We start from the raw sequence: 17,206 nt of genomic DNA, 5'->3' as shown, positions 1-17,206 counted from the left end.
TAAGCACTTGAGCCGTCATGTACAGATGGAAGACCTGACCTCTCTCTCTCTGCCTCTGCCTCTCTGTAACACTGCCTTTCAAATAAATAAATCAATCTTTAAAAAAAAACAAGTCAAATATACACACACACACACACACACACACACACGTGTATGTGATGGTAATGGATAAAAAACCAGACAGACAGGTGGCCAAGTTCTCATCAAACTGATGATGTCACTAGGAACGAAGGGTCAGTTAGAACGCAGGCTCTGGCAGTTACCATAGGAGCTGTGGCTGGGCAGAGGGCACCTGGAGCTCCCCTGGGACCTTCCACCTCCAAAGCAGTTGACACTATGTGTCCAGGGCTGGGTGGCAGAGTCTCGGGATACCTTGTGACTGCCACGGCGGCCCAGGATGGAGAAGGACAACCCCTCTGAGTTAGCGACTCCCCCATCTGTGAAAGCCATCATCTCCAGGATTGAGACGGCGCAGCTGATGCGGGCTCAAGAGGTAACTCCAGAGATGAGGGAATCAGTCTTCTGTTGGGGTCTGTGGTTGGGGCTGGAGACGGATCCCAGGTTCGAGCGCAATTTCAGCTCTGGGCTCTCAGGGGTCCCGGGATTTGCAGGCTGATTAGTGGGAAATACCCGGCTCTTACACTGGCTTCTAGAGGGTGAGTTGGAACCAACCACCCCACTGGGGCAGAGCTGGACGCACCAGAGTAGTCTGAAGCAGTGAGGGCGGGCAGAGTTCTGGACTCAGGGTCTGCTCTTGGCAGCCTGCTCAGGACGCTCACAGGGTTGGAGAAGTGGCCAAAGGCTCAGTCCACCTGTTCAGGAGGCTCCCTGGGACCACTGTTCTTCACGTTGCCTCTGCATCCTTTGAAAAGGAGAGGTCTGGAAGCTCCCCGTGAGGTCTGAAATCCTGAAGAAATGTCTGCCAAAGTATTTTCAGTGTTGAGTTCCTTCCTGTCTCAATAATCCAAAAGCTAATTAATGACCATGGTGATAATCAGATATGATGATGTCGTCATGTGTGGTGTGTGCCAGGCCCTATTCTAAGCACTTTACAAATACTGATCCATTCAGTTCTCTCTCTTTTTTTAATGATTTATTTATTTGAAAAGCAGAGTTACAGAGAGAAGGAGAGAGAAACAGAGAGATCTTCCATTTGCTGGTTCACTCTCCAGATGGGCACAACAGCCAGGTCTGGGCCAGGCTGCAACCAGGAGCCAGGAGCTTCTTCCAGGTCTCCCACGTGGGTGCAGGGACCCAAGCACTTGGGCTATCTTCTGATGCTTTCCCAGGTGCATTAGCAGGGAGCTGGATGAGAAGTAGAACAGGAGCCAGCGCTGTGGCGTAGTGGGCTAACCCTCCATCTGCCACACCAGAATCTTGTATGGGCACCAGTTCAAGTCCTGACTGCTCCTCTTCTGATCTAGCTCTCTGCTGTGGCCTGAGAAGGCAGTGGAAGATGGCCCTGGGTGCTTGGGCCCCTACACCCACATGGAAGACCTGGAGGAGGCTACTGGCTCCTGGCTTCAGATAGGCTCAACTCCCACCATTGCGGCCATTTGGGGGAGTGAACCAGCAATGGAAGACCTTTCTCTCTGTCCCTCCCTCTCTCTAGCTGTAACTCCACCTCTCAAATAAATAAAAATCTTTAAAAAAAAAAGAAGAAGTGGAACAGCCAGGATTCAGACCAGCGCCCATATGGAATGCTGGCATCGCATGTGGCAGTTTAACTCATTACACCACAACGCCGGGCCCCTAACTTGTTTAATTCTTACAGCAATCCTGTGCCATTCTAACAATCCCCTCTTTAAAGATAAGCAAGCTAGGACCCAAAAGGGTTGAGTGACTAGTCCAGGGCCACACTGCTCCGGGACCCCCCTTTTCCAAACCCTGCCATCTGCTCCCTCCCATACAGGACATTGCCAGCCAGCTCTCGGGCATCCTGGGCAACGTTAACTGTGCCATCAACCGCTTCCAGGAAGCACTGGGCTATGATTTGAAAGAAAAGGCCGACCCTCGCCAGTCAGACCAGAAGAGCAAGGAGAGATTCACCTTGCTGGAGAAGCTCGCCTCCTTCTCCAGTGGCGCTAAGGCGAAAGAGCAGCATCTGTGTGAAATTCGCCGCTGGCTGGCTGACTGGGGTGAGTCTGCCGGCGTGCAGGGTGGGAGGGCGGGAGGGGTGCCCTCCTTCCGGGACGCTGGTCCCCGCCTGCTCACTCTCCTTTTCTCCACCTCAGTCAGCATCTGCTGGGAGGGAACTGTGGGGCAGCGGGTGCGGGGAGGCGAAGGACACGCGGCCTTTCCCTGGGGAGCTTCCCACCTCTCACTCCTGTCCCGCACGTCACCTCTGCTCCCCATGTCGTTCACGTCACACACGTCACCTCTGCTCCCTATGTCACTCATGTCACACACCTCACCTCTGCTCTCCACGTCACACGCATCACCTCTGCTCTCCATGTCACACACGTCACCTCCGCTCCCCATGTCACTCGTGTCATACACCTCACCTCTGCTCCCTATGTCACTCATGTCACACACATCACTTCTGCTCCCCATGTCATTCACGTCACCTCTGCTCTCCATGTCGCTCATGTCACCTCTGCTCCCTTTGTCACTCGTGTCACACACGTCACCTCTGCTCTCCATGTCATTTACGTCACACATGTCACCTCTGCTCTCCATGTCACTGTCCAAATGTAGCAACATCGTGACCTTAGCTGACTAGTCACAACACCTGCATCCCAGGTCCACTGTGACAGCTCATTTTTTTTTAAAGAGGACAGAAAATGAATTCAAACCCACAGTAGGTATGAGGGTATTTTAAAAAGCTGGTGGAGGGGCTGGCGCTGTGGCACAGTGGGTTAAAGCCCTGGCCTGAAGTGCCGGCATCCCATATGGGTGCCGGTTCTTGTCCCAGCTGGTCCTCTTCTGATCCAGCTCTCTGCTATGGCCTGGGGTAGCAGTAGAAGATGGCCCAGATCCTTGGGCCCCTGCACCCATGTGGGAGACCTGGAAGAAGCTCCTGGTGGCTCCTGGCATCAGATTGACGCAGCTCCAGCCATTGCAGCCATTTGGGGAGTGAACCAGTGGATGGAAGACCTCTCTCTCTCTCTGTCTCTCCCTCTCCCTCTCTCTGTAACTCTGTCTTTCAAATAAATAAAATAAATCATAAAAAATTATTATAAAAAGCTGGTGGAAACATCTAACTTTTTAAAGAGATTTGTTTTTATTTATTTGAAAGGCAGAGTTACAGAGAAAGACAGAGAGAGAGGTCTTCCATCTGCTGGTTCACTGCCCAAATGATTCCAGCGTCTGGGGCTGGGCCAGGCCAAAGCCAGGATCCTGGAACTCCATCCGGGTCTCCCATATATGGGTGGCAGGGACCCAAGGACTTGAGCTATCTTCCACTGCTTTCCCAAGCGCAGGTGGCAGGGACCCAAGGATTTGAGCCATCTTCCACTGCTTTCCTAAGCGCATTAGCAGAGAGCTGGATCAGAAGTGGAGCAGCTGGGACTCGGGCTGGTGTGCGTATGGGATGCCAGCACTGCACATGGTGGCTTTACCCGCTATGCCACAGCGCCAGCCCTCACCAACTTGACATTCCCTCATATTTTGTGGAGGAGCCCGAGGGTGATAGTTACGGCACTGACCGCTCCTTAACTGCATGTTCTCTGATACCAGCCCCTGGGGTGTGGCCCAGCCACACCCAGCCCTGAAGCCAGATGGGGGTCATCCCGTAAGCTGGATGCTGCAGGCTCAGAGGACGGTGTAGGCATATGCCCCACCCCGCTCACTGCCGCTGCTGGGAGCTCTTGGTGAGAGAGCTGTTGACCACACTGAATGCATCTAATTGTCCATCTGCCGAGGGCCAGGCAACCGGCACCGCGCAGGAGCAAGAGAGAGACCTGTTGCCTTGTAGGACGATACTTAGAGTCTCTGGTGCATTTCTGCTCAGCCCACCTTGTGTTGATCACTTTAAGTCTCTTCTCATTTGCTCCTCCACCAATCCTTTTACAGGAAGTAGGGGATGTGCGCAGTCTCCCATCTGTCGCTAATGAGACGTGAAACCAGTGTAACTGCAAAGCCGCCGCCGGGACCCCGCTGCTGTGGGGCCGCACGGCTCCCTTGGGGACAGACTGTTCTCAGCCTCTACCCCTACTCCTTGTGCAGGTGAAAGTCTCACCTATGAGATTAGGAGCAGGGAGAGCGAGGAGGAAGAGGAAGTCGTGGACGAATGGATTGAGGTGATGGAGAAAGTGTTGCCTCTCTCCCTCATTGCCACCAAGGGAGGCATTGAGTCTCTCATCTCGCTCTGCTCCACCCTCATCGAAGAGCAAAGGAAAAAGACACAAAGTAGGTCCGGGGGGCAGGGGTGGAGCTAGGTGGGCAGTGGGCAGGGGCTGCCCCTCAGGGATGGACATAGGGCTCCCTGCAGGTGCTGCCTGCAGCTGTGGCCGCTTGGGGTTCTGGCGAACAGAGCCAGGAGTCCAGGAAGCCTGCTGTTTGTAGCTGGAGTCAGAGAACATCTTTCCTCACACCCAACCCAGTGACAGAGCCGGGAAGTTTAGTGCAGCTCAGCCAGAGGCCCCTCCAGGTCCGGGAGGTGCTCGGGCAGCAAGGCCAAGCCTTGGCACCGTGCCCCTAGCGATGCGGGGTGTGTGACATGCACCTTGTAGATGAGAATGCTGACACTCAGGGAAGGGACCACAGAGAACTCTGACAGCGGAGCCAGGCCTCGTGCTAGGGTCTCCTGGCTTCTTGACTGTATCAAGAGCTTGGGGTTTGCGGTCTGACAGACCTGACTCTGAACCCCATCTCTGCCCTTTCCTGACTGCGTGACTTTGGATGAGTTGCTTCCTTTCTCTGAGTCTCAGTTTCCTTGTATATCAAATTAGGAGGTTGGGGCCAGTGCTGTGGCGTAGCGGGTAGAGCTGCTGCCTGCAGTGCCGGCATCCTATATGGGCACCAGTTCGAGTCCTGGATGCTCCACTTCCTATCCAGCTTCCTGTTAATGCACCTGGGAAAGCAGCAGAAGATGGCCCAGGTCCTTGGGCCCCTGCATCCATGTGGGAGACCCAGATCTTCCATCTATTGGTTCACTCCCCAAGTAGCCACGACTCCCAGAACTGGGCCAGGAGCTTGGAACTCTATTCGGGTCTCCCCTCTGGGGGGCAGGGGCCCAAAACACTGGAACTGGCACCCACATGGGAGGCTGGTGTCACAGGCGGCAGCTTGACCCATGGCTCACAACACCAATCCCAGTTATTTGTATAGTTATTTCTAAATTCTAAATTCCTGGAGGCCAAAGACTATGTCTTAAGGCTGGCCACGGCATGCATTTCCTGGAGAGGGCTCACTGCTTGCAAAGGAATTGGTGATATCCTACATGGGAAAAGAAACAAGTAATTCAAAAACAAACCCGTGTGAACCCATGGCAGGACTGAAAAGCATAGTTCAGGCTAACAGGTAGGCTGAAGGGGTCTGGGTAGATAGTGAGGCTGTGAAGTGGCATGATTAGAAAAGTAACTACTCCAGAACAAGGCAGGTGAGGGGGGTGTGGGGTGGAGTTGAGCTGTGATGATCTTGGGCCCCCCGCCGGGATAGAAGGTGCTGTGGAGCTGGCAGACGGAGGCTACGCTCTGGGCGAGCTCTGGGCCCGGCAGACTCCTGAGAGTTTCCAACCAGCCCGTGCTCTGTTTTCTAGCCAAATCCCTAAGAGGGTTGCGTGGGCATGCTGGCCAAGCAGGGTCTGGAGAAATCATAGTAATCCTTGGGCCACGTGGGTGTTCACTGCCCTTTTTTCCCTCTCTACCTCTCCAGTATCCAGACACACCTTTTGGCGGGGCTGGTGGGACATTAGCTCCCCCAAATCGACAGCTCACCGTCAGCCCCTAAGCCCGGAGCAGATGCTGCAGGATAGGCACACCACCTGCACGAGGGTCTCGGAGGTGACGAGCATGCTGCAGGAGCTCCTGGACTCGGCCATGTTCAGCAGGGGCGAGGTCAAGGCCATCAGGTACATGTCAGCCACCGTGGAGAACCTCAGCAAGGCCTTGATGCTGCAGCACAAGGAGAACAGGAGCCTGGAGAGCAAATGCCAGTGCCTGCAGGCGGAGATGACCAGGGAGCTCAGCCGCCAGAGGCTGCACTTCCAGAGGGCCACTGAGGCCCTAGAGAGCAAGCGGGACGCCCTGCTGAAGAAGGTCAAAGTCCTGCAGGAGAGGCACCGTGACCTCCTCCTGACAAAGCATGCCCTAGCGTTCCAGCTGGAGAAGCTGCAAGCGGCCAGAGGTCAAGCAGGAGACCTGCCCCAGGTCCTCACTGAGTCCCCGGGCCCCTTAGAGAAAGAAAGCTCCCCAAAGGACAGACGGCTCATGGAGGAAACCCACCCAGAAGCGCAGAAGAGGGAGCAGGTGTCTTCCCCAGCTTTCTCTAGTCCGGTGACCCTGGCCTGGGACGGTGGGGCCATGCCCCCAGCACATCAGCCGCTGTCCACCATGACCATGCATTCGAGGGTCGCGGATGTGTTCAACAGCAAGGACACAGAGGGCCTGGAGCCCCCACTGATCTCCTCCTTGGATCACAAGCTTCCTAAGAAGCAGGAAAGCCTGGGGCCGGGAGCTGGAGACCGCAGGGACCACTTCGAGGAGAAGGGGGGCCTCCACGTGAAGTCTCGTTCGGGGAGGAGCTCCAGCAAGGCTCCCCCTGAGAGCCAGGGCGGGTGCTTGGAGGAGGAGCTCAGCAGGGAGAAGCAGAGGCCGCCGGAGGAGGAGTGGGAGGAGGAGACAGGGCTACCGCTGCAGGAGTGGCCAGCGCGGGAGCAGCTGCAGCCATGGGAGATGGAGTGGACAGCCAGGGGGCAGCCTCAGAGGTCCCAGAAGCAGCCAGAGAGCCCGAGGAGGGGGCTGGGGCAGCCACTGGAGGACGTGGACAGGACGGTCTGCACGACCACCAGTCAGCGGAGGAACAAGAAGGCAGAGCCATTGCCAGCGCCTCCCCCGAGTTGGGCCCGATCTGCTTGCCAAGGCAGGAGGCCACACTTGCCCAGGTCCCCCAGCACCCGGCAGCCCAGGACCATGGGTGCAGTGGAGTTTACTCAGAAGCCCTGGGCCTGCAGGGTCCCCATGGAGCCCAAGAAGTCTGCCTCCTTCCCCATCACCGGGACGCCCGTCCGGAGGGTGGCCCAGCCCTCTCGGCAGAGGTCCCTGGGCACTCTGAGGGAGAAGACATTCCACCTGGACACGGAGGCCCAGCGGAAGAACCTGCAGCTCCTGAGGGAGGCGTCGGGGTTGGGGCTGCCCCACCACCTGCACAGCAAGGCGTCGGAGCTCATCGCCGCCACCCTGGAGCTGGGCGTGCTCAGGCTACAGTGCTTATGCCACAAGTATATCCTCTACCGGCGCTTCCAGGGCCTGCGGTAGGTCCTCACCCACACCCACTGCCGCGTGTGGGCGGAGCCAGAACCCAGGGGCAGAATCGCCCATGCCTGGGCCTGGGTCTGCCGAGGGGGCTCCAGCCAAGGGTGTCTGTCCTCGGGACCCCAGGGAACCCCGGCAGGTGCGGGAGGCTGGCGCTCCCGTGCAGCTCTCCTTGCAGTGGACTTTCCTGGAAGCCTGCTTTCCACTTCTTCCTGTCTCCCAACACTCTGCCCGTAACCTTGCCTAATGTGCTCCCCTCGTTTTGTGTCACTCAACAGTTGTTGTTAATGTTTATTTATTTGAAAGGAGAGACAGCAAGACAGAGAGAGAGAGAGAGATCTTGCATCCACTGGTTTATTCCCCCAGATGGCCATAACAGCCAGGGCTGGACCAGGCCAGAGCCAGGAGCCTCATCTGGGTTGCCCACACGGGTGCAGGGGCCCAGGCACTTGGGCTCTCCTCCGCTGCTTTCCCAGGCGCATTAGCAGGGAGCTGGGTTGGAGGCGGAGCAGCCAGGACTCCAACAGGCCCCCATAGGCTTGTCACGCCGGCTTAACCCCCCCCCCCCCCCCCCCCCGCACCAGAGCGCTGGCCCCATTCTCTTCCTATTTCCAGCCAGGCCCCCAGGCTCCTCACCTGACACCCCTCCCACTTGCCTTCTCCCTGTTGCCCCCTTCTGGTTGCTCCTTGGAATTACAGAAAACGGGATCATCTCTGCGCCGCGGACTTGGCGGAGGTGGAGGCCTCTCCGCCCGCCCACCCACGACTCACAGCTCTTCTCTTCCCAGACTGGAAGTGATGAGCCGCCTGCGAGCCTCGCGAGAATCCGGGGCTGCCTCCGAGGCTCAGAACCTCTGTGGCTTGCTGGAGCGCATGGACCGGCGGCAGAGCCTCCAGCTGCGGGCCTGGGCCGACAGGCAGAAGGGCCTGGAGGAGAAGCGCCAGGAGTGCCTGAGCAGCATGGTGACCATATTCCCCAAGGTGGGCCTCCGCTGCTGCCCCCTGGAGGGCGTGGGGAGTCGGTGCAGCCAGGGAAGGCGGGGCGGGGCAGGGAGCCAGGGCCGCCGGGGGCTGTGACTGGGGGCTTAAAGCCCTGAGCGAGGGAGAGGTGAAGGCAGGAGGTCAACTGAGGGTAAGGAAGGGCTTTCTAGAAAACCCGTGGGCATGGGGAGAGAGAGCTCTTCGAAAAGATCGGTGGAAGAAAGATTCTTCCCGGACAAGGGGGCGGCTTGTGCTGGGATTCGCCCTCCCCGTGGCTGCCTCTGCCCTGCCCCGTCTGGCCCTGGCTGCTCTCCAAGCGTGGGACACAGCTGTCACCGTCTCCCTCTTGCTGGGGACTTGCTTTGCTTTCCCCGCCCCTGGTCAACTCCGTTGCGTTCTAGAGCCCGGTCTCTTCTTTCCGGGTCTGCTTCCTTGTTTTGGTGGAGACCCCCTCCAGTGCCTCCTCGACAGGGGGCGCAGGAAGTGAGCCAGCCGCCTGGCCGTTTCCCCTGGCCCGGGTATGGGAGCTGGGGCAGGGCCCGTTTTCCCTCACAGTCTTGAGGTTCTGGAGCCACTGTTGAAAGTCCAGAGTTCTCCTGAGACCCAGTCCTCTGGGTGTGGCCCATTTTTACTCTGAGAGCTGTGTGGGGTCTCTGTCTCTGTTGTTCCATAATGTCTTTTTTTCTTTTGAAAATTTTAATTATTTGAAAGACAGAGTTACAGAGAGAGGGAGGGAGAGACAGAGAGATCTTCCATCCACTGATTCACTCCCCAGATGGCTGCAACTGTCTGGGGTGGGCTGTGCCAAAGTCAGGAGCCAGCAACTCCATCTGGGTCTCCCACATGGGTGGCAGGGACCCAAGAACTCGGGCCATCTTCTGCTGCTTTCCCAGGCCATCAGAGAGCTGGATCAGAATGGGAGCAGCTGGGACTCGAACCAGTGCCCATAAGTGATGCCGATGTCACAGGTGGCAGCTTTGCTTTCTACGCCACAACAACGCTGGCCTCCATCCTACACATTTCTAGTTTGACCTACATTCCCCTCCTCCATTCCATCCCTGATAACCATTGTCTCATTTTCTACCTTTATATATTTAGATTTTTTTGTAGATTTCATATATAAGTGAGGTCATGCAATATTTTTCTTTCTGTGTCTGGGCTCTTCCCTGAGAGTGCTGTCCTCTGGGTCTGTCCCTGTGGTGGAGAATGGCAGGGTCCCCTCCTGAAGAGCTGGGGATGGTCTGTCATACATATGCATAGCACAGTTTCTATCCATTCGGCCATCGACAGACACGTAGGGTGTCTGCATCCTGGCTGCGGGGAATGAAGCTGCAGTGGATATGGGAGGGCACGGGTCTTTACAAGGTGGCGATTTCACTTCCTGTGGGCGTGTACCCAGAAGAGAGAGTGTTGGTTCTCGTGGGACTTCTCTCCTTCATTTCTTGAGGAACCTCCGTGCTGTTTTCCATAATGGCTGCCGCAGTGTGCACTTGTACCAGAAGTGTGCACACCCTTGCCAACACTTGCTGTCACTTGTCTGTCTGATGACAGCCATCTGAACAAGTAGCAGAAAGTGATACTCCAACAGGATTGCTTTTTTAAAAAATATTTATTTATTTATTTGAAAGGCAGAGTGACAGCAAGGCAGAGAAAGAGAGAAGAGAGAGGCCTTTCATCTTCTGGGTCACTCCCTAAATGGCCACAACAGCCAGAGCTGTGCCGATCCAAAGCCAGGAGCTTCTTCTGGGTCTTCCACGCAGGTGCAGGGGCCCAAGGACTTGGGCCACCTTCTACTGCTTTCCCAGGCCACAGCAGAGAGCCGGATCAGAAGTGGAGCAGCGGAAACTTGAACCGGTGCCCGTATGGGATGCTGGCACTGCGGGCGACAGCTTTACCTGCTACCACAAGCACCACTCCCACACCCCCAACATGGTTTTGCTTTGCATTTTCTTGATCTTGTTAAGTGCCTTTTGGCCATTTTTACATCATCTTGCAATAAATATCTGTTCAGGTCCTTTGCCCATTTTTAAAGGTGGGTCATATGTTTTCTTGCAATTGAGTTGTAAAGCTCTTCTTAGACTAATAAAACTTCCCTTGCCTTTTCCCGGTGTTAACAAGAAGGATGAAGGCAGTGGCAACATCTGCACATTCTTCTCCGCCCACACTTCCTGTTATTTTTAACACAGGGTGTACTATAATAGGGATTTGTGGACAGCAGTGTGTCTTGCGTGGCAGCAAGATGACAAGATCCCCATACTCTGTGATGGTAGGAAAGGGATTTATTTGCTAGCTACACAGAGGGAGCCCCTGGCCAACTGGAATGTACTTGGACTTTTCTCAGAAATATCAACATTTAAAACATCAGACGAGAGTCATTGCAGGCATCACATACGGAACACTCTAGGTATGGTAAGATTATCTTTTTTTAAGATTTATTTATTTGAAAGGCAGAGTTAAAGAGAGAGAGAGAGAGAGAGAGAGAGAGAGAGAGAGAGGTCTTCTATCCACTGGTTCACTCCCCAAATAGCTGTTAACAGCCAGGGCTTGGGCCAGGCTGAAGCCAGGAGCTAGGAGCTTCATCCAGGTCTCCCAGATGGGAGCTGGGACCCAAGCACTTGGGCCATCTTTTGAGGCTTTCCCAGGCCATTAGCAGGGAGCTGGATCAGAAGTGGAGCAGTCAGGAACCAAACCTGTACCCATACGGGATGCCGGCCTCTCGGGCAGTGGCTTTACCCACTACACCACAATGCCAGCCCCGGGAAGATTATCTTAAGGACTCTGTTTATCCCAAAGGGCTTGGGATGACTGCCAAGGTCACCCAGAGGGCAAGATGGTGGTTATGACAAAGAGAGCTACATGGATCCCTACATATAGGAGCAAATATTTGAAAATTGTATATTTGGCAGATGTATTAAAAATTCCTACACATCAATAACAAGAGCAAATAACTCCATTTAAAAATGGGGAAATGACGTGAAAAGGTATTTCTCCAGGCACACAAATGTACACAGCACAAAAAAAGATATTCCAGTGATCATTACCAAAATGAAACTCAGTAATGCAATGAGATTCCACTTCATACCCAATTGGATAGCTGCTACCCAAAAGAGAAAAAACAGGCTGGCATTGTGGCATAGCAGGTAAAGCTACTACCTACAACGCTGGCATCCCATATGGACACCAGTTCGATTCTTGGCTGTTCCATTCCGATCCAGCTCCCTGCTAATGGCCTGGGACAAGCAGTGAAGGACGGCCTGACTACTTGAGCCCCTGTTACCCACGTGGGAGACTCAGAGGAAGCTCCTGGCTCCTGGCTTTTGCTGGGTTCTTCTGTGGCCATTGCAGCCATCTAGGGAGTGAGCCAGTGGATGGAAGACCTCTCTCTGTCTCCCTCTCCTTATCTCTCTCTCTCTCTCTCTCTGTAATTCTTTCAGATAAATAAACCTCTTTTAAAAAAGAAATAAAAAACCAGAAACCAAAACTAAGTGTTGGTGAGGTTGTGGATTGGCTGACTACTTGTGCACTGTTGGTGGGAATGTGAAATAGCACAGGTACTGTGGAAAATAATTCCCCCAAAATTAAAAATAAAGGATCCCATATGGTTTAGCATTCCACTTCTGAGCACAAACTCAGAAAGAATTGAAAGCAGAGTCCCAAACAGGTAACTCGTCTTTGTAGCAACGTCATTCCCTAAATTTTCCAGTGACCACCAGCAGATGGAGCATAAAGCAGCGTGGTATATACACACATCCAGTGGAATAGCGACACTCCGCCGAAAGGAAAGAAATCCTGACACATGCCACAGCGTATGTGAGCTTGGAGGACATTATGCTGATGAGATCAGCCAGTCACAAAAAGGCAAATACTATATGACTCCACTGTTAAGAGGTACCAATTAGGGGGCCAGCACTGTGGCTCAGTAGGCTAGGCCTTTGCCTGCGGTGCCAGCATCCCATATGGGTGCCGGTTCAAGTACTGGCTGCTCCACTTCTGGTCCAGCTCCCTGCTAATGGCCTGAGAAAGCAATAGAAGATGGCCCGAGTGTTTGGGTCCTGCACCCACATGGGAGACCTGGAGAAGGCCCGGGCTCCTGGCTTCTGATTCGCTCAGCTCCCTCCATTGCGGCCATTAGGGGAGTGAACCAGCAGATGGGAGGCCTCTCTAACTCCGCCTTTCAAATAAATAAATACTTCTTTAAAAAAAAAAAGAAAGAAAGAAAAAGAGGTACCGATAGGTACCAATAGATTCACAGAGAGAGTACAGGAGCGGTAGGGAAGGGACACAAGGAATTCCTGTCTAGCAGGCATAAGGCTTTATGTTTGCAAGAAAAGAAGAGTTTTGGAGATTAGTAAAATGCTAAAATTTCTCCCTTGTGGAATCTCTGATATTTATTGAGACTGGAGTTTTATTTAAAGGATCCCCCCACATTCATGAAGCAGGTAAACCTCCCTTCATTATGGATTTTCTGGTGATGAATCAGGTGACCTGGGACTTTAAAAATACAATTATTGGGGAGCTGGCGCTGTGGCACAGCAGGTTAATGCCCTGGCCTGAAGTGCCAGCATCCCATATGGGTGCCTGTTCAAGACCCGGCTGCTCCACTTCCAATCCAGCTCTCTACTATGCCCTGGGAAAGCAGTAGAAGATGGCCCAAGTCCTTGGGCCGCTGCACCCACGTGGGAGACCCAGAAGAAGCTCCTGGCTCCTGGCTTCGGATCGGCGCAGCTCCGGCCAATGCGGCTATCTGGAGAGTGAACCAGTGGATGGACGATCTCTCTCTCTCTCTCTCTCTCTCTCTCTCTCTCTGCCTCTCCTCTCTCTGTGTAACTCTGACTTTCAAATAAATAATAATTTTAATTTATAATAATAAATATATAATATTTAATAAATTATTAATATGTTATATATTAATGCATTAGATGACAATATAATAATAAATTGATTTCTTTATTTGAAAGAGTTACACAGAGAGGCAGAGAGAGAGAGAGGTCTTCCATCCACTGGTTCACTCAATTGGTTGCAATGGCTGGAGCTATGCTGATCCGAAGCCAGGAGCCAGGAGCCTCATCCGGGTCTCCCATGTGGGTGCAGGGGCCACTGCTTTCCCAGGCCATAGCAGAGAGCTGGATCAGAAGTGGAGCAGCAGGGACTTGAACCGGCGCCCATATGGGATGCCAGCACTGCAGGTGGTGGCCTTACCCCCTATGCCACAGCACCAGCCCCTAGCACCAGCCCCTCCAGCTTATCTTTTTAAAGTGACTAAAGTGGGGAGGGAGCAGGCATTTAACCTAGCAGTTAAGCACCTGCCTCCCGCGTCCGAGTACCCAGGTCCTGTTCCTGGCTCTGGCTTCTGACTCCAGCTTCCTGTTAACGCAGATCCTGGAAGGCAGTGGTGATGTCTCAAGGAACTGGACTCCTGCCACCCTCCTGGGTGATCTGGATGGAGGTCCTGGCTTGATCCTGGCTCGTGTTTGGGGAGTAGACTGGCAGATAGGATCTCTCTTTCTCTCCTCTCTGTCTCTTAAATAAATAAAAAATTTAAAATAAAACTAAAAGTGGCCGGCGCCGCGGCTCATTAGGCTAATCCTCTGCCTACGGCGCCGGCACACCAGGTTCTAGTCCCGGTTGGGGCGCCGGATTCTGTCCCAGTTGCCCCTCTTCCAGGCCAGCTCTCTGCTGTGGCCAGGGAGTGCAGTGGAGGATGGCCCAGGTGCTTGGGCCCTGCACCCCATGGGAGACCAGGAAAAGCACCTGGCTCCTGGCTCCTGCCATCGGATCAGCGCAGTGCGCCGGCCGCGGCTGCCATTGGAGGGTGAACCAACGGCAAAGGAAGACCTTTCTCTCTGTCTCTCTCTCTCACTGTCCACTCTGCCTGTCAAAAAAATAAATAAATAAATAAATAAAACTAAAAGTAACAAACTGTTATCAAGGACAGGATTTTTTAAAAAATATTTATTTATTTGAAAGGCCAAGTTACAGAGAGACAGAGAGAGATCCATCCACTGGGTAACTCCACAAATGACTGGAGCTGGACTTGTCCAAAGCCGGGAGCCAGGAGCTTCCCTGGGCCACCAGTGTTTGCTTTCCTAGGTGCATTAGCAGGGAGCTGGCCCCAAATTACAACTCTTGAGAGAACATTTCGAGTTTTGGAAAACTTGTATTCCCTGCCAAGCGCTTGACACACGAAGTCTTCCCTGATGAAATTGCTCATCCTGCTAACTGACGTTCTGCTGTTATTGTGCAGGTATCCCTCAGTAACCGCGGGGATCAGTGTTCACAGATGCCAGCATCCGCGGGTGCTCGGGTCCCTTACATAAAGTGGCATGGGATTTGCATGTAATTTATGCACATCCTCCTGCGTGCTTTCAGTCACCTCTTACAATGTAAATGCTATGTAAATAGCTGTTATATTGTACTGTCAAGGGAATCATGATAAGAAAAAAAGAATTGGGGCCTGTGCTGTGGCATAGCGGGTCACCTGCAGTGCCAGCATCCCATATGGGCATTGGCTTGAGTCCCAGCTGCTCCACTTCCCATCCAGCTCTCTGCTGTGGCTTGGGAAAGCAGTAGCAGATGGCCCAAGTCCTTAGGCCCCTGCACCCACATGGGAGACCTGGAAGAAACTTCTGGCTCCTGGCTTCAGATTGGCTCAGCTCTGGCCATTGTGACCATTTGGGGAGTGAACCAGTGGATGGAAGACTCACTCTCTCTCTCTCTCTCTCTCTCTCATCTCTTCCCCTGGCCCTTCTCTGTCACTCTGCTGGTGAAATAGATAAGTAAATCTTTAAAAAGTGGGGATTAAGCTGCCACTAGCAATGCCAGCATCCCATGTGAATGCTGGTTTGAGTCCTGGCTGCTGCTCCACTTCCAATCCAGCTCCCTGCTAGTGCACCTGGGAAGGCAGTGGAAAATGGGTCAAGTATACCTGGGAAAGCAGCAGAGGATGAACCAAACACTTGGGCCATCCTCTGCTGCATTCCTAGGCGCATTAGAGTGAGCTGGATTGGAAACGGAGCAGCAGCCAGGACCTGAACCAGCACCCTTGGGATGCCAGTGTCACAGGTGTCAGCCTAACCTGCCATGCCACAACACCGGCCCTGCTTACCCCATTTGCTTATTCTTCTCTGCTGTTTCCCAGAGATTTTCATTTTTGGAATAGTTTCATCAAGTTTATTTTCCTGTCCTTTTATTGAGTTTTTCATGTCTGCTCTATTTTTAATTTCTAGAAACTCTCGTTCTCTGACTTTTTTTTTTATTTTTGGTATCTTGTCTCTTATTTCTTGGATGCGATATTCTCTCCTGCCGGTTTGAGAATGTTAAAAATAGCTTTGGGAAGTTTCGTTTCCTTGCGTGGTCTCAGGGTCCTTCAAGTTGCATTTTTGGATTGTTTTTGGTCTCTGTCTTTCACGTCTTCTTTGAGAGTGCTCTGGGCGTCTGAGCTCTCTGCTTTTATTTGAGGTGAGCATAAAAAGCCCAGTGGAAGCGTTTTCAGTATTGGGATGTTGGGAGAGGACTCGCACCAAATAGGGGTTCCGTTAAGGGTTATCTGGGTTCATGCATAGTCAACGCTGGACAACGTAGCACCCCAAAACTCAGAGGCTTGCCATAACAGTAGTCGTTTATCGTGCCTCGCAGTGACTGTGGGTCCGGAACTTGGGGACGTTTGGGCTGTTTGTTCTGGCTGAAGGGCCCTCCTGTCTTCTGAAGACAGGGCGGCTCCCAAGGCAGTGGACTCACATAGCTGGCAAAGCCGCTCTGCCTCTCAGCAGAAGCCATGCCTCCTCTCCACCAAGTCCTTTGCACAGAGCTCCCGGAGTGTGCCCATACTCATGGCTGGCTTCCCCGGGAACAAGTGATCCAAGAGGTTTGCGTTACTATACCGAAATGCCTGAGGCTACTAACTTAGGAAGAGAAGGGGTGGGTTCATTTAGTGCACAGTCCAGGATCAGGCGGGCCCGGCAGTCCAGCCTCTGGTGACAGCATTCTTGCTGACAAGAGTCCCGGAGTGGCACAGAGCGTGACATGGCAGGAGACAGGGAGTGCGTGCATCTGCGTACGTCAGAATGGTCTTCTTTTTCACAGTATCTGAAAGGCTGGGTCTCTGCTGCTTCACTCCCCCTCTGTGCCTGCAACAGCCAGGGCTGGGCCCAACTGGAGCCATCCAGGTCTCCCATGGGAGGGGCAGGGACCCTAGTATTTGAGCCATCATCCGCTGCCTCTCCGGGTGCACAGTAGCAGGGAGCTGGGGCTTGAACCAGGCACTCCAGGGTGGAATGTGGGCATCCCAAGCAGTGAGGTAACCACTGCGCCCGCACTCGCCCCTGTGCAGTCTCTCACAGAGCCAGCAGAACTCAGCCACGAGGGCTTCACCCTAACAGCCAGATCAGTCCGTCAGAGCCCCCAGTGAAAAGCCTTCCAGCTTTTGTGCGTGGCGGATGTTTGCTTGGCTGGGAGCCCAAAAGGGAAAAAACTATTTTCTGCGGAAGGAAGATCTTCAACAACAAACTGTCACGTAGGGCCTCAGCGTTCAGGGTGTCTCTCCTGGGCTCGGCTCCTCCTGGGGTCCCCCAGGCCGGAGAACCTGTCCCACCCTTTCCAGGAGGTGCAGGTGGAACGTTTGACAGGATAGAACGACCCCTGGCCGGCGGGAGCAGGACACGGGTCTGCGGATCCAGCCGCTTCCCCCACGGGGACCTGACACCAGCTCATTGAGGCTGCTTGTTCTGGGCTTTGCCTGCCCCTGGTTGAGGAATCGGCTTTCCCGGGGCCGTGAAGCCAGCTTCCATCTCTCCTTTGCTTCCAATAGCCAA

The 17,206-nt window shown here is 53.8% G+C and overlaps 1 protein-coding gene across 3 annotated transcripts in view; it reads left to right on the top strand.

The window, feature by feature from the left end:
• Nucleotides 1–240: 240 nt before the first annotated feature.
• The window catches only part of FAM186B (family with sequence similarity 186 member B), a 28,780-nt gene continuing 11,814 nt past the window's right edge, over nt 241–17,206 (top strand). Inside the window, exons 1-6 of one of the 3 annotated variants that reach the window (XM_051845447.2) lie at nt 241–493; nt 1,913–2,138; nt 4,168–4,350; nt 5,818–7,414; nt 8,204–8,396; nt 10,029–10,592. In XM_051845447.2, coding sequence (XP_051701407.2) covers nt 398–493; nt 1,913–2,138; nt 4,168–4,350; nt 5,818–7,414; nt 8,204–8,396; nt 10,029–10,091 — 2,358 coding nt within the window. In that variant the 5' untranslated portion in view covers nt 241–397 and the 3' untranslated portion in view covers nt 10,092–10,592. Of the gene's footprint in view, nt 494–1,912; nt 2,139–4,167; nt 4,351–5,817; nt 7,415–8,203; nt 8,397–10,024; nt 10,593–17,206 lie in introns of those variants that run through there. The other 2 variants (XM_051845448.2, XM_008256423.4) reach the window with 2 other exon arrangements.

Source organism: Oryctolagus cuniculus, chromosome 11 (genome assembly GCF_964237555.1).
Source record: "Oryctolagus cuniculus chromosome 11, mOryCun1.1, whole genome shotgun sequence".
In the NCBI taxonomy this organism is placed as follows: Eukaryota; Metazoa; Chordata; class Mammalia; order Lagomorpha; family Leporidae; genus Oryctolagus; species Oryctolagus cuniculus.
This window is presented reverse-complemented; position numbering and strand designations above follow the sequence as displayed.